The sequence below is a fragment of the Pteropus alecto genome, unplaced genomic scaffold, assembly GCF_000325575.1.
Source record: "Pteropus alecto unplaced genomic scaffold, ASM32557v1 scaffold3, whole genome shotgun sequence".
Classification (NCBI taxonomy): domain Eukaryota; kingdom Metazoa; phylum Chordata; class Mammalia; order Chiroptera; family Pteropodidae; genus Pteropus; species Pteropus alecto.
The window spans coordinates 1,285,631-1,310,532 of NW_006442484.1; the positions used below are offsets into that span (position 1 = coordinate 1,285,631).

The 24,902-nt window shown below is 37.6% G+C and overlaps 2 protein-coding genes across 2 annotated transcripts in view; both read left to right on the plus strand.

Moving 5' to 3' along the window:
* The window catches only part of MRPS6 (mitochondrial ribosomal protein S6), a 73,542-nt gene that overhangs the window by 11,935 nt on the left and 36,705 nt on the right, over positions 1 to 24,902 (plus strand). The gene's annotated exons all lie outside the window — the stretch shown is intronic.
* SLC5A3 (solute carrier family 5 member 3) lies at positions 432 to 15,819 on the plus strand. Its single transcript, XM_006920985.3, has 2 exons — positions 432 to 517; positions 11,022 to 15,819. Exon 2 carries the CDS (start codon positions 11,360 to 11,362, stop codon positions 13,514 to 13,516), a length of 2,157 nt encoding a protein of 718 aa, XP_006921047.1. The 5' UTR covers positions 432 to 517; positions 11,022 to 11,359; the 3' UTR covers positions 13,517 to 15,819.

The window sequence follows — 24,902 nt, forward strand, 5'->3', positions numbered from 1 at the left end:
TTTTAATGTGTTACTTTTTACTTCTTGAAAATCTCATATTCCTCAAGCCTTAGGGCACATTAAAAAGTTAAAAATTTTTCCAACCAAAACTATCTCCCAATTTCAGGATCTTCTATTTATGACTCGGCCTCCTGGGAGAATTAGAATCTAGTCTACCAGGAGGACTCTTGTGTTTACATTTTTTGGCTTCAGTCACATGGAAAAACGAGAAGCTTTTTCATCTGTTCTTCTAGGAACTGTTTTTCTAGGAACGTAAAATTGGAACCAAGTAGGATGAGAACAGAAAACACAAGGGTGACCACAGAGTTGCCTGGTTGGATGGTCTACCTCTGCAAACCTTATGGTTTGTAATACCTGATTCTTAGTGGCTTGTAGAAGCAGGGTTTGTGTGTGTATAATTGATATATATATAAATAAATTTTTTTTCCTTTTCAGTACTCAGCCATATTAAGAGTTAGATTTCTATTTTACAAATGAAAAAACAAGCGAAAGGTGCCCAGAGTCACACAGCAGCTCGGTAAGTGGTTGAGCCAGGATTCTAAAGTCAGTCTCAAATTAGAAGTTATACTTTTAATCACCGATTCTGTAGAAAAGAGTGTACATTGTAGTGGTAGTACTCTTAAATATCCCTTTAGATTGAAGAAAATACTTCACATTTGAGTGCCTAGTAGGTCCCAGCACCCCCATATGTTTGAGGAAGATAGTAGTAAACTGTAAGACAAAGTTCCAACTTTAGGGGTGTTTATATTCTAGTAATGGATACAATCTAGCAAATGCTATGGAAGAGAAACCAAGCAGGATTAAGGGACAAAATGTGGCAAGTTCCATTTTCATTTGAGTGCCCAGGCAAGGCAGAGACTTAAAAATTAAACTAGGGAGCAAGCCATGGCCATTTATTGGGGGCACAAGAGAGGGAGCAAGTGCAGAGGCCTTGGAGTAGTTACATTAACTTGCATTTAATTCATCAAGCTTTTGTTTTATATGTCATCTTCAAGCCTTTTCTGAAAGAATTGACAGTGCGTGATAATGCTTAATTTTTTTCTACAGGACTTTTTTCACTAGTAATTGATCTTGACGTAGCCTCGAGGTACATGTTTTTCCCATTTTATACAAATGAGAATTAAGACACAGACCTGGGCATAAATAAAAGTGTATAATTTAATGACTCTGATTGTAACCATCAGCCAGCTTCAACAGTTAATCAACACTTAACCAATGTCTCTTCATCTCCACCACTTCTCCCCATTTCTCTGGAGTATTTTATATTTTCTTTATCTTAAAATTTTAAATCTTTAGAAGAGTTACAAGAATAATTCAGTTAATATCTGTAAGCTGTTTGCTTGGGTCACCAATTGTTGGAATTATCTCTCTATGTATTTATTAACTGTTGTATCAAGTTGTTTGATCTAGAACAGCCTCTTTGATCTAGAACAGTTCTCAAGCCTTTGTCACTAATGTCAGTGGCAGTTTGCGGAGTCCATGCCTGCTGGGCTGCAGAATCTCTCAATTTGGATTTGTCTAGCTGCTTTCTCATAGGTTAAACATTGTTGGCAAGAACATTACTTAGGGATGTCAGTATATTATATGAGGAGGCATGTCAGTTTGTCCCACTGTTGACTTTAGGTAATCATTTAATTTAGGTGATACCCACTAGATTGCTCCATTGTAAATGTACCCTTTTTCCTTTTGTAATTAATAAATTATTTGTGGAGTGACAAACTCGAGACTGGATATTCTTTTCTCTTACAGTCTTCCACTGGTTTTAGCATCTGGCGATGATTCTGAATCAGTTATTGCTGGATTACTTTAAAGCAAATGCAGATGTAAAATTTCACCTAAGATAAGGGCTTTTAAAAAGATAACCACAGTGCCTTTATACAATTAACATCTAATCCACGTTCAGATACCCTGAATTGTCTCAGTTGGTTTGCTTGAATCTGAACCCAAACAAGGTCAACAGATTACATTTACTTGATGGCCTCTAAAAAGTTTTTTACTCTGTACAGTCATGTGCCACAAACCGATGTTTCGGTCAACACCAGACTGCATATACGACAATAGTATGCCATCTAGCCTAGGCGTGTAGTAGGCTATACCATCTAGGGTTGTGTAAGTGCGCCCTGATGAAGTTGCTTAATGATGCATTTCTCAGAACGTAACTTGTCCTTAAGTGGTGCATGACTGTAATAGCTTCCCCACCCTTCCTCCCTTTCTGAATTCGACCATTTCCTGGTGTTATATTTCTGTAAACTGGGAGATAGAATTTTGATTAGATTCAGGTAGTTTCTCAAGAGTACGTAAGTGTTCCTGGGTGTAACATCCCATCGGGAGGCACACATGTCTGCCTTTTAGAGATAAGATTAATTCTTGGTAGGTACAAGTATCGTCAGCCTCATCTCTCCATTCTGAAGTGCCCCATCAACCTTTCTTCACCTAAGGGTTCTATCATCTATTGTAATCATTGCCTAGGTTCATCATTTCACTAGGGATTGCAAAGGGTGATTTTTTAATCGCATCATTCCTTTATTGATCTGCTAGAATTTTTCTAACTTGTGTATATTTCTGCTTTTTTATGCGTATCTTCCTGGAGAGTCATAAAAGGATACATTCTACATCTTTACTTAACAGAATGTTTCTAGATTCCCTTAGTGATCCTCTGATACATCCTCAATTTTCTCATCTGTAAATTGAGGATAATTATGCCTACCTCCTGGGGTTTTTGTGAGGATTAGATGGTACATATAGTGTAAAAATGGTGCCTGACGTTACTGTTTGTAAATGGTAGTGATTAAAGTAACTTTTTCTGTTTTATGGGAACATTTAACTCAAGTGTAATAGAGAGGTGGAGAAAGGAGAGATTCTTTCTAGACTGACACCAGCAGGATGCTTGGACTTGTATAGAGTATGTTGATGGGAAGTGCTACTTGCCCACGCTGACCTGTCTTTTGACTGCGTGGAAATGACCATAATACAAAAAGCACTTACGTAAGGAAGGTCCGCGCGTACCACTATACACTGTGAAGTGAATGTTGACAATTGCAAGGTAAAATCTGGAGCACATTCTGAAGTGGAGTCAGAATAATGAAGGGAAGTGGGCCACTCTTAACACTGGGCAGATAGGATGAGATGGTGGCTCCAGATACAGATTTTTACTACGTCATGGCCCACTGAGATTTTTGTCTAAACAAAAGACATTCTTGCTTTGATTTGCCTTGTAGTCATTCCACACACCCTCAGTTAGAGCTGTTTGAGGTTGCTGATCACTTTGGTGGAGGAAGAAACGCTCTACTCCTTGGCCTTTTAATTTGCCATCTCTATTGCTTAAAAAACAAACAAATAAACCCACTGTGATTGTATAGGATATTGGAAGTTTAACACTTGATCAGGTACTTAGTCATTAATATTTGCTTCATTTATTTAACAAACATTTGAGCGCTTGCAGTGTGCTAGACGGCGTTCTAGACACAGACTACATCAATGAACAACACAGACGAGAATCTCTGCCTTCATGGAGTTTACATTCCAGTAGTGAGGAGACAACAAACATAAGCTTTATAGTATGTTAGAAGGTGTCGAGTGCTATGGAAAAATAAAGTAGGATAAATAAAGAATGAGATGGTTAAGGAAGTTACTTTTGAGCAAAGTTGTAAATGAGAAGCAAGTCTTGTGAAAATCTCAGAGTGTAACTCGCATGGGAAACAGCCAGTGTGAAGGCGCTCAGCATGTTTCGTCCAGTATGCATTGTGGATTAAGGGATGACTGCTTGCGGTGTTAATTAAAGCTTGGAAACTGGTTAAGAGGCTGGGACAGTTAGTTAACTGGATGAGATGGGATGGTGATTTGGACAAGGGTCCCTCCCAGCAGTTGAGATGATTCTGGATATGTTTTTGCGGTAGAGCCAATAGGCTAATGGATTGATTGTGTGTGGGGTGAGAGAGAGAGTGAGAAAGCTGTTCAAAGCTGAGTGGTACTTCTGGCTTGAGCAGCAGTGAAGACGGAGTTACCATTCCCTGAGTCAGGGAGACTGAGAGTAGAACAGGTTTAACAGGTACGAGCTAAGTTATTTTTACTCCCTAACAAAAGGATAGGTGGTCACAAAGACTTCAATAAGAACAGTGGTCATCATTTTTACTATGAGAACTCTTAGGTCTGTGGATCATAATATAGCCCGTTCTTTTAACCTAATGTCTTAAAATAATGTGAGTGTTAGCGGTGAAGGAAGCTGGGCTTGGATAGATTCATACAGCCCATGGTAACAAAGTTAGAGGTAGAAGACACTTTGAGACCTAACTTTTTATTCTCTCGTGGAAAGACTAATTAATAGAAAGAGAATGAAGGCCAAAGCCTAGCACTTTGGATGGTGAGAACCTGGATAATCCCTGTTATAGCTGACTCGTCAAGGTGTTTCTGCGCTGTTTGTTTACCTTGGAATCCTGTACCTGGGACTTCTTTTTGTTTTGAATCTTTTCATTTTCTCCATACATATCCATTTACATACGATCATACGTAAATACTTAAGTTGAATTTTATCTTATGTGCTCTTTGCAGTCTATTTTGTTAACATTTGGTATGTATCCATCTCAGGTATTTTCTCTGTGAGCATAAATTGTTAAGTGTGAATGATGTTCGGTCTTTTGTTAATTAGTATTGTTTGTTTCTATCAATAAAAAATGTCTTTTTCATTAAAGGTAGTATTGCTTAGTGACTAAGGGCAGATGCTGTTTAGACCGATGCAAGTGTAAATCCTGTCATCAACAAAAATAAACTGCATCCTGGAGCAAGTTCTACTACCTCCTCGGTTCATTTTTCTCATTTGTAAAATAATCATAATAATTGTACTTACCCCATGATTGTTGTGAAGATTAAAGTAATGCATGCACCATTGTAGGCACAGTACCTACAAGGTGTACTGTGTGTTTATTTACCTTAGAAGGACTTAAATCAGTAAGTGTCAGGTTTTAGTTTTTTATGTCCATTATTTATAACTTACTCATCTTTAACCAGTGTTTTATAAGTGGATGGTGCTGAGCCTCTTAAATTCTTCTAAGAGTTAACACAAATATTTAGTCATTTGGATTATATGATATGGTATCATAGGTGCCGTTGCTTTATTTCTTCTCTTAAAAAAACAGGTTATTGGAGTTTGTTCCATATACATGATCCAGTATCATTCATGTAAAAGTTGAAACCAGCGGTAGTTTCAGAGTTGGCCCCGTACCCAAAAGGCCTTCATTTTCTGAGACCTTCCTTTCTTTCTTTCTTTCTTTCTTTCTTTTCTTTCTTTTCTTTCTTTTCTTTTTCTTTCTTTCTCTCTCTCTCTCTCTCTCTCTCTCTCTCTCTCTCTCTCTCTCTTTCTCTTTCTTCTCTTTCTTTTTTTAATCTCCAACCCCTTCTCATCTCAGATGCTAATTCCTCCTATTTTGTTGAAGAGACGAGATAGGTTTAGTAGTTTCTTTGGGATCAGTTTCTGGACCCTAGTAGTTCCCCTCAGTTCATTAAAAAATAAGTGCAACTTTCCTCCTAACGTGGTAGGGAGGAGACGCTTCGGGGGAATCCTGTGCTCCAGCTGAACCCAGCCATCCCTGGAGTTTTTGGTGGACCATACCCTTTCGGCATCGATCCAGTAAGAGCGCTTCTTTCCTATATGTCTGACAATCTTCCTTCCTTCCTTCCTTCCTTCCTTCCTCTCTCTCTCTCTCTCTCTTTCTTTCTTTCTTTCTTTTAAAAAAACAAACATTGTAAGCCAAACTTCTAATTGATAGAAGGTTGAAATGAGTGTGTCTTGGCCAATGTGTATGAAATGATATATCTGGTGGCTTATGAACTTTCTAGGCGAATACACTTTGTTTGAAGAAATGGTCTACTTACGTGGGGAACCATCCCTCCTTGCTTTCCCCTCCCTCCATGCGGGAGACTTCAGAAAGAGCTGCTCTCTTTGGTAGAGGGTTGCTGGCGGCAGCTTAAATCCCTGCTCACTCTGCCTCACCTCCTACCCCTGAGATGGTTCACAGAGACTGGACGTCCTCAGAATACAGTTTGATCATCATTTGAGTTGAATCCGGTTTCAGTCATTTCTTAGGTATTCTTAAAAACTTGAATAACCAAGGTTGTAGGTATAATAGAAATGCCTTGTCAAAGAGATTTAAGGACACACTCTTTAAATGTTTTAGGGACTGTTACATCATACGATTACACATAGTGTTGCCTTCAGCTCTGCTTGTAATTTCAAATTGTCTGGAATTCGTATCAGTTGTATCAGGGACTCTTGTTTCTCTTTAAAGTGTCACTGATAAACCATCACCATATCCATTCTGTACATTTTTAAAGTAAGCAAAGGTTCAGGAAGGTCTTGTATGAGTAAGTATATACTCTGTGCCAAGCACCATTAATCTCTTCCACTACTGGAATTTGCTTTACTTGACCTTGAATCAGGATGACATGTGAAAATATACATGAAAAGTCTGTAAGTAGAATTTTATATCAGTTTAATTTTCTTTGTATTTTACTTGAATACTGTTATGTACATAAGTGCTAATAGTTGATGTGGTGGTTGGGACCCTCTTTAAAATATTTGTGAGAGACTATATTTAATACATTATTTTATCTAGTTCTTTTTTGATAATGAGGATCCTAGTATGCCTGGCATATAATTGACAGTTTAATTACACAGCAGCCGATATCATTACTTCCAGTCTGTACAAGTTGTAGAAGATAAAGTGACATTTGTTGAGAACCTGCCTGTTGTACTCGCCAATATTACGTGCTTTCTATAAGTTAACTATTCCTTAATTAAACCATTAAGAGCTAGGTGGTAGTTTCATTTTATAAAAGAGATGGTTGAAGCTCAGAGATTTTTTTGCCTCAAGTCCTGCAGTTAGGAAGTGACAGAAGTTGGACCTCAGCCCTTCAGAGTTTGACTGCTTTCTTGACTAACTAGTCATGTAAATTTTCAGAGGTGTCTGTGTGTTCTATAGACCTGTAATTACTAGCTGGTAAAGTTAATATTTTTCGTTGGCTCAGAATATGAGCAGGAGTTGGCAAGGCTGTTGACAGTGCTGGGCTGAGCCTGTTCAGATTGTGTTTTGAGTGCGTGGTTCTTAAATCAACTCCAAAGCTAAAAATATTGTTGTTTGGTCACTTTTGGGGTCACTGTATTTTACCCTTCATTAGCCCATGTGCCTCAATGAATTTATGATGACTTGGAGCCCTGATGGCTCTAGTGATTGTTTTTCTTGTTCTCAGGTTTTTATGACAGGTGACTTTCTTTCTGGTCATATGGCCTTGATTTTACAGGTTGTCCCAGAATCATATCCTAGTTTGGAGTATAAATTATATAGTTGCCCTAGATATTAGAAGAAAAATATTGGATTTGGTCATTATAACTAATTATATTTTGGTTATATTAGCTGAAGGAATTTCATTGCAGATTTGCATTTGGTCTTATTTTCCTCTTTCTAGTTGTTCAAACACAGCAAATGTTTATGTATACTTCTATTTGGATTAATTTTTCAGTTGTAATTTAATTCATTCAAGTACCTGAAATTGTACCAAAGTTATATTCTGATTTTGTGAAACACTGTCAATAAAATATTACTGAGAAGGAAGCCCCCTCCTTTGAGTGGGAGTGTGCTGTTTCAAAACACCTCGTGTTTGAGATTTGGCTAAATCTATTCTGCTCATTGCCACTAGGGGACCACTTACATATTCTACAAATACTACTTTCATTATGGAACAATTTTCTTAAAAATTTACTACTAAGGAACCAACCTACGTACTTATCGTTTTATTATGCTTATTACTTGTCCCACATTTCTCACAGAGATGTACTCGAACTGTGAACCAGCTTAGTCCTAGAAATATAAAAACAAATAATAAGAAAGCTTCATTTTAACTTAAGAAAAATATTTTTTATGTATATTCTTCTAATAATAAAGGAATTCTGCATAGTGGCCTTCCGTGACCCTGGGTTTCGCATTCGCAGGTTCAAACCTTGGATCAAAAGTTCCAAAAAAGCAAAACCTGAATTTGCCACATGCCAAGCAGTACATGCGAATGAAGTGATGTGTAGGCATATCCTGATGTAGCCTATATGCAAATACTGTGCCCTTTCGTATAAGGAACTTGAGCATTGATGGATTTTGGTGTCCATGGGGGTTGTGGAACTAATAATCCTCCATGGGTACAGAGGGACGAATGTATTTTTGTCATAGAAATGTTTGCTGCTTTAAAAGGAAGAGAAATATGTAAAACTTTTATTGTGTATCTTATTTTGAATTATTTTTAAGGAGTGCACAGTTTATCTCCTGAAAGACTGAAGTTCAAGGCTGTGACAATCTCTCTTCATGACTAGAATGTGAAATGTAGTTAGTTGCATTGTATTACAGTGTTTTATATTTTTCTACAAACTAAATTGACCTATTTTTGGTTTTGTTTTGCCTTTTCCAGTCTTTACCAGGTGCTGGTCTCTGGATGTTTTTTTTTTGTTTAGATTGGGAAAATCTTAAACCTGCTCACTGACTGGTATGGTATATGCAGTGTGATAGGACAGTCGGCAGAGACTTTCGAAGAGTCTGAGGCGGCATAGGCACAAAGAGTTAACGGAGCCTTAGCTAGTTTTTTGGCCACTCCCTGTAGGCAGAACATCTTTTCTTTCTAGTTTACCTGCTGTTCTAGAGAGCTTAGCAGTTAGACCCAGCATGGGAATTTCAGTTAGTCTGCGCATTCATCAGGGAGGGTATCCGACTTGATAAACCATATTTGATAGTGAAAACCAATGTTTTCGATACTAGCAGTGTCTCATAGTGATCAAGAAAGGAAGTGCTTGTTTTGTTTCCAAGAATTTTGTTCTCTAGAAAATAAGCTGTTGCAGTGGCTGCTATAACATACACCTTACCCTACCTCCCCTCCAAACAAAAACACAACCAGCTCTGGGTGATTGTCTCTACTTTGAGATAAGAGATGGTCAGTTACTGACATTGAGAAGAGTGACACCTGAAAGGGACCTCTGACCAGCGAGTTAGGCTTATCTGTATGAGTCGAAACAATGGCAAGGACATAGCTTGGATGTTGGATGGCAGGGAGAGCTCCGTTGCAGGCAGGATTTCGTAACTGCCAACAATAGTTTTCATTGTAATTAAGGACCTGACCCTTATACTGAAACATGAAAGGTACCTTTTTAAATAATTAATGTTTATTAGCTGTCTGATAAGATTTTATTAAAAATTTAGGTGGTTCCTCCTAAATAATGTAGAAGTTTTTTTTTTTTTTTAAAGGTTAGAAAGTTTTTTGGGTGGGAAAAATGTCATAGAAATCTGACCACCTTCAGGATTTGGCAAATATGAAGTGATACAAATCCCAACAGTGTATTTTAGGCTTTTGCCTGTGGCAGTCTTATTTATGCCAGTCATTATTGATACTGGCTTTTAGGAGGAAGGATTTTGAGCAGTTTTCTTAGTATAGTTATTGTAGTACTTTATGCTTAAAAAAGGCATAAAGATGGGATTAAGACGTTTCTATCTAGGGCAGCTTTATGAATTAGACCTAATAACCTAATTCGGCGGGCATTTAACTTTAGACAGTATTTCCAGCTTCTTTCCTAGCCAGTGAAAGGTATGTTTTTTAGTCTTTAGTAATTCGTCTATGTTGAATAGTTTTGAAGAGAAAAGACTTTAGTATCATTTATAGGACTTAAGTTTGATACTGTATTTAAAGGAAAATGCCTAGATCAGCTTTGTCAAGCATGGAAAAATATTTCACTCTGAGGTTGCCTGATCACAAAAGCAGAAATCACTTTAGAAGTTAATGTGTTGAAGGCATTAGGTTCAATAACAAAATGTTTTTCATATTTATCTGTCAGCTACAATTATAATTAACTTTGAAGATTCAGAATTTGTATCTTTTCCAGGAGAAAACCCATCAAATTCATAAACTCGACTTTAGGTAAATTTAAATATGTTTCGCAGAATGATTTTGTTAATCCAGAACTGAAAAATATCTGCTTGACTTACCGAAGGTGATTTATCATGTAATAGTTGACAAATGTCTGTTTCATTGAGGTTTGGAAGATATCATAAAAAGCAAATTATTTTCAGTCTTCCAGAAAACTTTTACCTTATCCCTCCTCTCCTTTCTCTACCCTTCAACAAGAAATCATTGAAAGGAAAAAGTATTCAACAAAATCAATCCTGGAGTCAGTGTTCTTATCCTTTCAGAGATTCTCTTGGAATTAATTGCCTGATGAAAAGGAAAGGAAGGAAATTACCTCTTTGAACTTTTTTTTTTTTAATCCAATGTCTTTTTTTCTAGGAGCATAAAAAAAATAAAATTTTAGGGTTGTTTTATAAGGTGTATGTTCCTAGTTTTCTTGAGTGGAATGTTTTTTTTCCTTTTAGGGCAGGAGTCATCTCATAATTTCTAGGTTCCTGTATGATAACTAGTACAGATGTACATTTTAAATAGGAATCTAGGAAAATTTATGACCATGGATTTGTACGGATTAAACATACTTGGTTTTCTGTTTGGGGTTAGATGAAAGCACCTAGTAAACATCACCTGCCTGTTCCATCCAGGAACTTAACTGGCTATAAAAAGTGTGTTACTCTTTGGATTCATAGTATTCAAAGATTCATTTTGGTACTCTTTATGAATAATTAGCATCCCCCCGTCCCTTGAAGATGCTTTAAGATTTTGGTGCCTGTTCGATCTGAAACTACCACAGTTAGATGAGAAAGGGCAATGTCATGGTAGGCAGTTCTTAGTTGCTAAAGTAGGCCACTTAGTTGCTAGGAAGTTACGAGGTCGATGAATTTTTGTGCTCAGTTCAAAATGATAAATATTCTCACTGACTTGTGCTAGTATAGATTACTTTTTCCTGTGGAACTGAAGTATATTTTGAAAGTATTTTTTTTTCTTTTATAAAGAATGTCTTGTTGCGCCGTTTTTGCTAGACTGAAAGTTTCCTCATCGCTTGGTGAGACCCTCCTCTAATTCAATCTTTGTCTTTTGTCTTTGCTGCCTTGCAGGGTTGGTACAGTAGGCTTCACTAGACTTAGCTGCAACTCAGAATTTCTCCTCCAGCACCTGAGTAAATGCTGATGGTCTTGTGGAGAGTGGATTAAGAGTACGAGCTAAGTTCTCAATCCCAATTAAGAAGCGGAGGAAAATTTAAACTGTCTCCTTCAAAGTTTATCACAACCACCACCATCAAGACAGCAAACCAAAGGACAAAGACTTTGACCTGCTCTGTTGCTCTGTGTAGTCCAGTTCACGTATGGTTTACAGACTTGGCTGGGGTACTAATGAGTAAATAAAAAGTCGGACACTTCTGTCATTGGACACTTTTATTCACAAAGTTACCAAAATGAGGGCTGTACTGGAGACAGCAGACATTGCCATAGTGGCCCTGTATTTTATCCTGGTCATGTGCATTGGTTTTTTTGCCATGTGGAAATCTAATAGAAGCACCGTGAGTGGATACTTCCTGGCTGGGCGCTCTATGACCTGGGTGGCGATTGGTGCCTCTCTGTTTGTGAGCAATATTGGGAGTGAGCACTTCATTGGGCTAGCGGGATCTGGAGCTGCAAGTGGATTTGCAGTAGGCGCATGGGAATTCAATGCCTTACTGCTTTTGCAACTTCTGGGATGGGTTTTTATCCCGATTTACATCCGGTCAGGGGTATACACCATGCCTGAATACTTGTCCAAGCGATTTGGTGGCCATAGGATTCAGGTCTATTTTGCGGCCTTGTCTTTAATTCTTTATATCTTCACCAAGCTTTCAGTGGATCTGTATTCGGGTGCCCTCTTTATCCAGGAGTCTTTGGGTTGGAACCTATATGTGTCTGTCATCCTGCTCATTGGCATGACTGCTTTGCTGACTGTCACCGGAGGCCTTGTTGCAGTAATCTACACAGACACTCTCCAGGCTCTGCTCATGATCGTTGGGGCACTCACACTTATGATTATTAGCATGATGGAGATTGGCGGGTTTGAGGAAGTTAAGAGAAGGTACATGTTGGCCTCACCCAATGTCACTTCCATCTTGTTGACGTACAACCTTTCCAACACAAATTCTTGTAATGTCCACCCTCAGAAAGATGCACTGAAAATGTTGCGGAATCCAACAGATGAAGATGTTCCGTGGCCTGGATTCATTCTTGGGCAGACCCCAGCTTCAGTTTGGTACTGGTGTGCTGACCAAGTCATCGTGCAGAGGGTACTCGCGGCTAAAAACATTGCGCATGCCAAAGGCTCTACTCTAATGGCTGGCTTCTTGAAGCTTTTGCCAATGTTTATCATAGTTGTCCCAGGAATGATTTCCAGGATATTGTTTACTGATGATATAGCTTGCATCAACCCAGAGCACTGCATGCAAGTGTGTGGAAGCAGAGCTGGGTGCTCTAATATTGCTTACCCACGCCTGGTGATGAAACTGGTTCCTGTGGGCCTCCGAGGCTTAATGATGGCAGTGATGATTGCAGCTCTGATGAGTGACTTGGACTCTATCTTTAACAGTGCCAGTACCATATTCACCCTCGATGTGTACAAACTTATCCGCAAGAGTGCAAGCTCCCGGGAACTAATGATTGTGGGGAGGATATTCGTGGCTTTTATGGTGGTGATCAGCATCGCGTGGGTGCCAATCATCGTGGAGATGCAAGGAGGCCAGATGTACCTTTATATTCAGGAGGTAGCAGATTACCTGACGCCCCCAGTCGCTGCCCTGTTTCTTCTGGCAATTTTCTGGAAGCGCTGCAATGAACAAGGGGCTTTCTATGGTGGAATGGCTGGCTTTGTTCTTGGAGCAGTTCGTTTGACACTGGCCTTTGCCTACCGTGCCCCAGAATGTGACCAACCTGATAACAGGCCAGACTTCATCAAAGACATTCATTACATGTATGTGGCCACAGCATTGTTTTGGGTCACAGGACTCATTACTGTAATCGTTAGCCTTCTCACTCCACCTCCCACGAAGGAACAGATTCGTACTACCACCTTTTGGTCTAAGAAGAGCCTGGTGGTGAAGGAGAGCTGCTCCCCAAAAGACGAACCATACAAAATGCAAGAGAAGAGCATTCTGAGATGCAGTGAGAATAGCGAGGCCATCAACCACATCATTCCCAATGGGAAATCTGAAGATAGCATTAAGGGCCTTCAGCCTGAAGATGTTAATCTCTTGGTGACCTGCAGAGAGGAGGGCAACCCAGTGGCCTCCTTAGGTCATTCAGAGGCAGAAACACCAGTAGATGCTTATTCCAATGGGCAAGCAGCGCTCATGGGTGAGAAAGAGAGAAAGAAGGAAACAGAAGATGGAGGCCGGTATTGGAAGTTCATAGATTGGTTCTGTGGCTTTAAAAGTAAGAGCCTCAGCAAGAGGAGTCTCAGAGACCTGATGGAGGAGGAGGCTGTTTGTTTACAAATGTTGGAAGAGCCTCCGCAAGTTAAACTAATACTGAATATTGGACTTTTTGCTGTGTGTTCACTTGGAATTTTCATGTTTGTTTATTTCTCCTTATGAACTTTTAAGGACATGTTGAGACACTAACTTAAGAAAATACTGATCTTTGAAAAAAAACTTACGTAACTGTTGCATCTCTCAGGCATTGTTTACGCTGTAGGTTTTAGCCAAATTTTAATTAGCAGAAAATCATCTATTTGCAAGACTTTATTTTCCCAGAGATGGACGAAAGTAAATTTTCAACCTAAATGAAGCAAAACTTGTTTAATAGACTGAATTGTGCAAATGTGGTTTAAAATTTTTCATACCAAAGTAAGGAGAGACCAATTATTCTCATAGAGCACTTAGAACAGAATATATGCTAAGATATCACGAATAAGGTATACTGTCTGCACTGCCAAATCATGGTAGACCTTGTTAACCTGAAGTAGAAGACTTGATCATTTTAAAGTTTTTTTGTCTGTCTCTGTAATCTCTACTATTAAAACAACAACAACAACAACAACAACAAAACGGAATTTGTAGACATTGTGTAATCAATTGTGTACTGAAAATCTTATGTGCTAGTGGGGTACTTGTTTCAGGACAGATTAGTTGCCGGGTTCATTTTGTTAGCATGAGCCTGTGGGTTCTGATTGCCAAAAGAAAGGAGGAAGAATGTCTTCCTGTAGCTGTTCTTGTACCACCAGTATATGGAATGTTGGGAAAAAGTTTGTTCCACTCCCTTTTTTTTCCTATTTTGACTGACATTTAAGTGAACCATACTCAAATGACCATCAAGTTTGTCTTTATAAAGTTATATGTTATGATTGTATTAAATGATTATGGGGGAGAAGATGAAGTAAACATTGCTGATGATCCCCACATTTATTGACCAAATTAAGGTTGTTTATTTTAGGAACTGGCAGCCCCTAAGCAGTGTTTTGATCAGTTTATGCCAAACAGGTAATTACTCATGCTCCACTAATTCTGTAGATATGATGTTGCCATTTGGTGACATTCTTTATTAGCCAGATGTCTTCCAGGTAGATCCAGTTGGAAGATGTGTCCAGAAATTTGAAGAAAAATTAACACTGCCTTCGCGCTGGGTTGTCCTGCTTGATTAAATCACAATACAGTGAGGTCGAATTTTTAGGTGGAAAATTTAATTCTGAGATCATATTACATCCTTAATAAGTTTTTTTCTTGATATATTTTTTTTTCCAAAAGGCTTGCCATCTATACCTGGCCTCTACATTTTTGCTTAAAATGTTACACTGACTTAGAGCATGAGGATATTTCAATGCAAACCGGCCATCAGTAACAGAAAACTCAGAATGCATGCTTTGCTGTGGGTAGATCGTCAGTATAGTCTTTCTATAGAATGGATAGCATGTCGAAGAGGTGCCACAAACAAGAACTTCTGGGTTTAGTGGTGTGTCTTATGGAGGATATTACAGGACTTGCATAAGTAATTATAGGACTCTTTATCTTGACATGACTTGGTACACAGTCACAACCTTCATAGATGGGAATCTGTTTTTCACAGACTGATTCCCCTTGCTGAGGACAGGGTACAAAAGATGTTAGAGCCAAGCTCTACAGATTATGTAGTTCTGTGTCTTTGTGTACAACGGTGTCCTTTTTCAAAAACTCCATGACAGATGAAGGAAACTGATTGTGTATCTACTTTCTTTGACTTTTCTGTAATCTCTGATACTTTCTAAAGTGCATGATTTTGTTAAGCTTATATTTAGGGAAAATTATTACTTTTTTAGGTACTTTTGTAGATTTTGAATCAAAACTCAGTCCTAATGATTTTAAATATTTTGTATTATATAACCTAGTTTCATTATAATGGACTTAATTAGTCCAAAGTTGATCTTAGAAATTATCAGGTAGCATAATGTCTTCCCATCTCCAGGAGGCTTTCTGATAGACTGAGTCTGTAGTGAAAAAATAATTCACGTGTGAATAGCATGATTTCTGAGAGCTTAGAGTGCCTTGTAGTATTTTTCTTCTCAATGCTTATGGTTTATAAGTTGGGGGCCAAGTAAATAGGGACCATTCTTTTGTATGGAGGCTGGGGTTGTGACATGTCCAGGGTTACAAAGTCCACTGTAAAGAACCGAAAACTAGGTGTTCAGATCTGGACTCATGGTTTGTCCTTTTCTCAAAGAACTGTTCCTCCTTTGAGACAACCTTTTGGTATTTGGAGAAATAATAGGATCTTAGATTTTTCAAAATGGCATCAAGTTGTAGGAATTTAAATTTTCTTTGACTCTGAATACACTGCTGTATATTACTCAGTAGTAATGATTGACACTGGCTGAGCAGCCTTCTTCCCCTTTTTATTTACAGCGTAAATAAATAGATGGTGTTTATGGAGAGTCTCCCCCCTTTACTTAATGTTAGTCCTAACAGTTTGTAGTATAGGGTCCCCTACTTTCTCTCTGCTGTTGTCTTAGTATGATACGTAAAATACATCATCTTGTGTCTCTGTGTGTGTAAATAGCCGTAGGTCAAGTTTAGAGTACTAATGCCTGTAAATAAGGAATGACTATTAGCATATCCGTTAGGATTGTTTATTCTTGCCAGTATAAACATCACTTTATTTAGACTGAAGTCCCTGAAGCTTGTCCTCCTTATTGCTTCCCAGTAATAGACAATGTGCTTAAAGTATGTGAATTTCTGATTGCAACTTCATTTCAGGGGACCATTCTTCAGTCTGTTTTTCATTAGAATGATTGTTCATGGAATGATACATGGTCTGTCTTAAGCTAGCAAAATGTTCATAGTTTACACTAACTAAATGGGTCCTAAATGGTGACATTGATCTCTAGGCATTAACATGTATATATTTTTATATTGGCTCAAGCTAAGGTTCAGAACTGACTAAGTGAAAGTGACTAAAACAGCTAAGAGTCAAATCAGAGTGAGGACACTGATCTTCACAGGTGGGGGAAAAATGGTCTTATTTGCTGTTAATGGTATCCCCAGTTCTTAGATTTTTGTCCTCTCAAGCATCTTAGTCTCAAGATCGGATGAGAAGAGCTTATTACTCTAGTATGTAGAATGATTATTGGTTCCTTTGTTGGACTTCTAATTTCTCTGTTTGAGAATTTTTTTTGTCCTGCCACCCCAAGATAGTAAGCAGCTTTTGAAACAGCTGAGCCATTCTTTTTCCTTGGCTATTCTTTCCTGGTGAGGCTGTCACTCTCATCTTTAGGTTAGAGAAGCATCAAGCAGTAGCGATGGTGCAGTGTCCTTAGGCCTAAATATAGCAGTTCTGATCTCCTGAGGCTTCTTTTTGTCTTGGATCAAAGGATTCATAGTCTTTTTTTGCACAAAGAGAGGCTAGTAGCCATAGCTCTTAGGGGTGGCGCCCGAGTAATTAGCAGGGACCCATCAGTGAAACCTCAGTTTTAAGAACTGAGTGGAAAGGTTGCTATCTCTATTCTCTAACCCGAGTGGGGCGAGGGGGAAGCTGAAAAGTCTTGTCAGGGCTTTAAGAGTTTTTAAGTTTATATTTCTCAGTACATTGCTTTCTTCCCTGTACTGGTGTGTGGATCTTCCCTCCCCCCCCCCCACCATATCTTTTAACATACTCTTGTGAGTTTAACATACTGTGGATTATTATTCCTTACCACCCTATAGACTGGCTATATTATTAGCTATTAAAAGGTTAGACCTGCCAGTGTTGCCACTTGGCACTATTCAGCTTACTTGCTTTCCTTACACTTTACTCCTCTGTCATTTTCATATGAGTATGGTGGCTCGAAAGGACCACATGGGTATCTAGTAGTGACACCTCACCATTCCCCACGTTTAGGTTGAGTGAGATACAAAGACCATCTCTGTTAAATTATGTGACTACAGAGACTTGCCAGGACAAATTTTCCTAAGAAGTCAGAAAAACTATTAAGTGAAATGCTGAGAAGTACCTGGGTGATACATACTTAAGTTGGTAAAAAATAAAAACTTAAAATGTGCAATGTAGAATTATATTCATTGAATTCTATAACTTGAAGCATCTTGGCTATCAGCTAGCTTAAACCCCTCCCCATATAAATTAGGATACCAGTGAATAAGATCTGGCCTGTTCAACCCTGGTTTGATGTCATATTTGAGGTTAAAATGACTGATATTTGCAGTGATACTTTAGTAGGAAAAAATGCTTTTAGGCTTCAGTATTCATAAGATTTCTCATTAGCCAGGTGACTAAATGACTAATTGCTTAAATCATTTCAATGTTGACATTAGCCTGAGTGGCCTTTACAAATGGGGGGTATATTTTATTTGTGTGTATACCCACCTAACCATTCAGAAAGACTGGTCTATCCACTTATTTTTCTTCCCTCATTTTAATTCTTCACCTGTTCTTTCTTTCAGTACTTATCAGATTGCTGTTTTGATCTTTTGTCAGCTTAATTCACTTTCAGGCTTATTGCCATGGTGTGCAAAAGTGCTGCTTTGCCCAAGTTTTGAAAACTTGGATCCGAATAATGATTCATTAGGTGTGTTTTAAGTAATACTAAATTTCTGTTAGTTAAACTGTTAATTCTTAAGAATGATTTTCTGAGAATTTGTATTCACTAATAATAAAAATCCTAATAATTCATCAGTATTCTCAAAACTCCTTTTATAAAAAATCAGAGAGGCAGCAATGGTTAAAATTCATGAGTCTCTTTGAAATGATGGTATCACAGTGCAGAGAGGAACGGAATTTGTTTTGATGCCAAAAAGCCTTGTTCTTGCGGTAATTCAAGGTAAAAATTTGGAGCCAGTCAGTTGGCTTATATAGAAACCCTTTTGTATTAGGTATGAAGCTGGATTACATGAGAAGTAATCTTTTGATAACTACACTTGGTTAGGCTTGGTTGACTTAACTCTGGACTGCAGACTGCTTTTCTTCTAAGGTCACTTCTCTTAATTTGGCATGTTTTTCGTTAAACTCTCCCCTCTGTTGGAAGGACTAGGTATATAGGTGGACTCCTAGAACAGAATTTAGCTAAGATTCAAAACAGTTAATAGGCTTTGCCAATGCCGAGTCCCACACCATTACTCACTTAGTCATATAAATGTTTTTATTTAAACCTCTCTCTCCAGTGCTGGGACTAAGGCTTTAAACTACTGGTTCACTTTTAAAGGAATGTCGTGAGAATTGATGAAATTTCTGTTTGTTTCTATTCATCTCAAATTCTTTATAAAAGATAGGATTTAGTTTTTGTTTTGGGTGTAAGCACCCCATTTTCTGATAACTAACAGTCTTAACCATTGGCATATAGTCTTTTACTCAGAAATAAAAAACATTTGATGTATCTGTATCATTACTCATCTCCTGAACTTTACTTTCTTAGGGGAGTACCATAATCTGAAGCTGTTGACTTAAATTATTAATCTTACTTTACGTAATAACTTTTTAAGGTTGATTTAGTTACCTGGATTCATACAGTATGTTTGAAGAGAGGGATACTAGAATAAAGCAGCTGAAGTGCAGGTAAAGACAAAGCACAGTGGTCTTCGATTCATTCCTCTTAGAGTAGTAGCAATGGCTTTGCTCTCCTCAGAGAACACTATACTGTATATTCCATGACAATACCCACTCCCCACACCAGTTCAAGACAGTTTGCAGTCATAGAACTCTATCCATGAGGGAAATATATATTTTCAGTGATTTTTGGCAACAGCACAAGCTGACAGTAGATAATCACAACCTTGTTGGAGACTTATATCTTGGAAAATTTGCCTTGTATCCTAGAGCTACTGGATAAAGGAGTGTTTACTTTTTGTTATGGCCTCTGGACTAAGCCAGTCTAGATAATTTTTCAATATATCAGTGTAGGATAGACTTCTTCAAGTGGAATGTTCCTTAATAACTCACTTTTTTTTGTTATAATAATTAGAAACTGAAATTAAGCTCATTACTATTACTGAAATCCCAAATTGGCAAAGGCCAGTATATAGGTTATTCTGTAATATAATCAGCTTCTGAAATTTATGTGTTTTGATTAGTGCCTTCTGGTTGCCAATATTGACTCTGCTAGTTTACACCTTTCCCTTTCTTGATTGAAAAGTCTTCTTACAATTTCTCTTTTTAAATTTTGGTATAACTAGTGAAGTAAAAAAACACATTGTATTTACATACTTTATATGCAGCCTTTATTTTAGGTTCAAGGAAACCAGGTAGCTCTAATTCATGTTGCAGTTTAAATGTTATTTATTATCTGTATTTGTTTCTTTTATTTCCTTAATTATAAGTATAAGGTTACTTATATTAATTCTGAGTATTTTTAACTATCGTTTTCCAGTGTAGGTTTGATAGGTATACCTGAGAACGCGTATGTGACAACAGTATCACATTCCGTGATAGGGAAAAGCTTAAAGTAGAAGTCCACAGAAAGCACAAAATTATTTCGCATGTGTGTATCTCCACGTGTAGAAAGCACAAGACTAACGGTATTCTCATATCCCACAAGTGCCAGTCATAAAGCCCACCTAGTGTATGTCTGGGGAGTTGTTAGGATGGAGGACCACAGTACTGAAAGCCCTAGACCATGAGATATCTTAAGTTATGGGTGCTAAATGATAAGCGATTCGACGTAGTATTCTGAATGTTTGTATTTCTTTGGTGGAGGGAGAGAATACAGATATCAGGAATACTACGATTATATTTAGGGTTACTAGCTAAAATAGGGTCTGTGGGCTCTTTCCTACAATCTGGAAGTAAAGAAGCAAGGATAGATTTATAGGTTTTTGGTGGGTGGAACAGTTTGACAAACTTTTGCTTTAAGCCGTAGAGTCATTGTAGGTTTTTTGTTGTTTTTATTTTAAATCTTTTTAGTAAATTCAACCTCCCATCAATAGTACACTAAAAACATGGAGAAAGGTCACACTTTAACAGGGGAAATACTTTAATGTTTGTATAGGTTTGTATGTAAGAGATGAAGTTAACTTTATTTTTTCATATGCACTTCATATAAATAGAGCAGAATTTGATCCAGGTGTTCTGAGCATCAAATTGATTTTGAGACAGATCTGCCAAATGATGAACTACTTTGCTTTTCACAATTGTTGTAAGAGTCTAAAGGGATCTTTTGCCTGTCCCATTACCCACTTCAAGCCTAGACTAGATGAGATCTGTGAACATGGGTGCAAAAGAAGGTGATGTGTTTTGTTCTGCTCGCCATTGCCATGATCCTATCCCCGACTTTCTTCACCTAAATAGTCCGTTTTTCAAGAATGAATAAATAAATCTTTTTCTTGGGTTTTGCCCATATCTCAAAACATGTAACTCTCAGAATGAGAGAGAAGTGACTGCTTTTGTTCCCACTCTCCTCTATTTCGTGGATTTATCTTCTTAGGGAAAGGCTGGGTTAACTTTAGTAATATGCGGGAGACTGAAGCCGGTGTACATGACGGTGACAGGTTTTAGAAGAGTTATTTAACCTGAGCACTTTGAGGGAGAGAGCCTTCTCTCCAGCAAAAAAGTAGTCCAGCAAAAAAAAAAAAATGTACACCTGCAACATTATTTTAGATTGTAAAGCCTCAGGCTTTGGGGCGATGGGGGGAGAGGAGAGCCAGAAATGCAGGAAAAAGTAGAGGTTTGAGGAACATTGTCGGTCTAGCAATACGTGATAAGGCAAAGCAGTTAAAATCAGTTAGTCCTACGTAGTATGTGTTCTGTACCTTTGAATGTTGATTTTAAATTTCATATAGTTTATAAAAACCATGCTTTTCAAGATTCCTTTGTCAGAATATCTTTTGTTTATAATTCCATGGAAAATTGCTTTAATTAGTTAGGTGAAAGTAGTCCTAGCAATGTAAATATGTATAATTAGAATTTTCTAATTTCACTGTGAGATCTCTAACTTTTGAGTGGCAAACAGATCAACAGGTCTTTTGCTCATGGATTTTTCTGTGGGATTGTTAAAATGCAAAAGCTTTATTTTTTTTAATAATGACATATTACATAAGTCTCAGATGATGGTATGGAATCTTCCCCTGCTTTCCCCCACCAATATTGCTTCAGTTTATTGATTGCCAGCAGAGTTCAGAAATAGAGCAGGGATTTACCCATTCTTTGCTTGGACATCCCATTTTCTGTTGCCCAGACCTATGTTGGCAATCACATATGAACTGTTTTATGCTTCTCAGTGCTTTTTTTGTTTGTTTGATAAGGTGGATATCAAAACTAGTTGCTGTGCAAAAGTTAGTAGTCTTCTTCAAGAAGAAAACCAATTCCTTTTCTAATATCCTGTGAAATTGCTTCATTCATTTCTTTATTTTTAAGCCAAATGTCAGCAGAATACTGCTGCTTTTATCTAGTAATTTTGATATGTAAGTATTAATGCATTTTTAAAAGATGTCTACATTGAGAAATGTTTTTCCAGTGTCCTGCCTATTATGCTTTGTTCAGATTTTTCTGTAAGAGACCAGTCTGTGCACTGGGGGTGTGTAGTGTGTATTGTGTACATGTATCATTTCATCAATTATGCATTGTAGACCAAATGTGATTATAAATGAAGTTGTTGAGTTACTGGTGAGTTTTTTGAATTGTAAACTGATCTCCAGTGTACCCTTCATTGTCCACAACTCTTTTTTTTAAAGATGTGACTAGTTGGGTCCATTTCATACAATGTTTTAGTTGCAAGCAGAAAGTAGAATTTGGTATAAGCCAGATTATTTCCATACTGAAAGGAATACAATTGAAATAGTAGATTTAGGATTATTAACCATACATGACAGTGCTAACTCGACTATCTATTCTAACCTATTGTATACAATCCGATTTTTTTAAATTGTAGACATGTATGATCTTGGTTTAATGTGTTTTTAAAAGTGTTATTGTTTAAAAAATGAAAAAAAAATGAAGCAGATCTGTTAAAGAGCTGTCAGTTTTCATTACTGACTGTAAAATACACTGTTCTTTGTGTACTGTGTGTTATTTTGCCAGCTGCTGCATTAGCCTTCAAAAGTATTTGGAAACTTAAGATGAACTACATTTCTTGCAAAGTATATTCCTTTCTGTGGTATCTTGTCCTGTAACTGAAGTATAGTAATTATTTTATGAAATGTTAGCATTTATGTACCAACTTTGAATAAAATGAAAAATTTACCTTTCTGTGGCTGAGTATTTTCATTGTGAACACATCTACCCTCAGTTTACAATGTTCTAGGCCTGAGCTGAAGAAGCTTTACCTCAGTTCCTGGTCTCTTGGCTCATGAAGGGTTCCAGTGTTTCCTCTGCCAGTTATTGCTGTTGTTTTTACCTTTGTAAACACGGACTCACAGGGATTGACTGAGAATTGAGTTATATGCAACTCATCGAGTAAATAAAAACATTTTTAATATTTTTCACTTCTAATTTTGAAATAATTTCAAATTACAGGAAAGTCATAAGAATAGTATGAAGAACTCAGGAATCATCTTCATCCAGATTCACCAGTAGTTAACATTTTGCCACATGAGCTTTGTCATTCTCTCTAATCATATGTACTTTTCTGAACTGTACGAATAAGTTTGAGACATCATTCCTATCTACCCTGGAAGTACGTGAGGGTGTATCTCTTAAGGACAGTCAATCACAATATAATTATCAAAATCTGGAAAGTAACACTGATACATTCTTTATTCAAATATTGCTTTTCCAATAATGTCCTTTTACAGCAACTTTTTATTTATTTTTTTAAATCAAGCCAGTCCATTTCATTTAGCTTTTACATCTGTCTCTTTTAATCTGGAACAGTTCCTCAGTTTTTCTTTGTCTTTCATGGGATTGGCACTTTTGAAGTTTAGAGATCAGCCGTTTTGCAAATGCCCCTCCTCAATTTGGGTTTATGTTTCCTTATGATTAGATTCACACGATGTATTTTTGGCAGGAATACAACATAAGCACTGTGTCCTCGAAGCTTCACACTGGGAGGCATGTGATGTTTGTGGTCCCATTATTGACATTAACTTTGACATTTGGTTTAAGTGGTGTTTACCAGGTTTCTCTAGTGTCAGGTTACTCTTTTGTTTTTGTAATGAGTCATTTGTGGGGAGATAATTGGAGATCATGTAAATAAACTCATTAAACTTGAACCCCTACTTTTAGTATCCATTGATAATTATTGAGTAAGGTATTACTGTGATGGCGCAAAACTGATTTTTCTAAGTCTTTGTTCTTGCTGTGCTGAAATCAGGAGCTTCCTTTTCCCCCCCATTCATTTATCAATGTGAACTCGTGGGTTATTTTATTTTGTGGGTTATAACCCATTACTGTCATTATTTTGCTCAAATGTTTCCAGATTTAGCTAGCGAGACTCCCTCAGGCTAGTTTCCGTGTCATTTGTGAAACATTTCCATCATATTTTGAGTGCTTCCTTATTCTCCAGCGCAACAAGGTGTTCCAGGTTCACCGTATACTTTCCCTGCCTCAGTCTGAAGCAGGTATTCAGCAGGGGATGGCGTTTGGAAGTCAAGGTCTGGGCATGCGCGTTCTCGTAGGCGTAATCATGGTCGTTTCTTCTGATGCCTCCTGTGCTGAACCAGCACCGGAGGTTTCTCTCGGGCTTTCTTCCATTCTGTTTCTATTTCTCTTATCCAGCAGCAAGAAATGTGATAATGTTGACATGTTTACTCAATTTTTTCAATCCTGCACCTCCTTAGAATTAAGAGTTTTCATGTCTAAAAATGTCTTTATTCATTTGTTTGAAAATTTGGCTGAACGTAGAATTCAGGATTGGAAAGTATTTTACTTTAGAAATTTGTAAGTATAAGACCAATTTTTTCTGGCTTCCAGTCCTGTGTTCTGAAATTTCACAACTGTGTGCCTTGATAAAAGCTGTTCGTTCTTTGTGCTGGCCCTCGGTGGACTCTTTCAATCTGGCAACCCCGTGTCCTTCTGTTGTTCGGAGATGATTTTTCTCCTCTTTTTTTTTGAACTCCTTTTGTTCAGCTCTTGGACTTTCTGGGCTGGTCCAGTTGGTTTATATAGTCTTGTCTTTTGATTTTCATCTTTTTTCTCTTTTTTTTTCTCTTTCTTTTTTATCTTTTTTGCTTTCTAGGAGTGTTTCTAAACTTTATCTTCCAGTCCTTCTACTGAAAAAGAGTTTAAATTCCTATCAGATTTTCAATTTTTAAGAGCATCTTTGTTCCCCAGATTTTTATAGCTGTATGCTATATGATTTCATCTCTGAAGATACTGAGTTTCTCTCCTCCTGCATTGTTCACTCCAGTTTTTTCTTTTTGTGTCAGTCTCTTATTTTAAAGAATTTTCTCTGCTGATCGTCTGCTTATATTCAGGGTGGACTAAAAATGCTTTTAATGTGTGGGCGGAGCTTGTTGGTGTCATTGCCTGACCTTCCCAGCCTGGCTGTTGGTTGGATGACTCCTGCAGTACTGTTAGAACAGGTCACATTCCCCAAAGAAAATTCTTCCAGTTTTTGATTGAAGGATAAAATGCCCCGTTATTCTGGGAGCT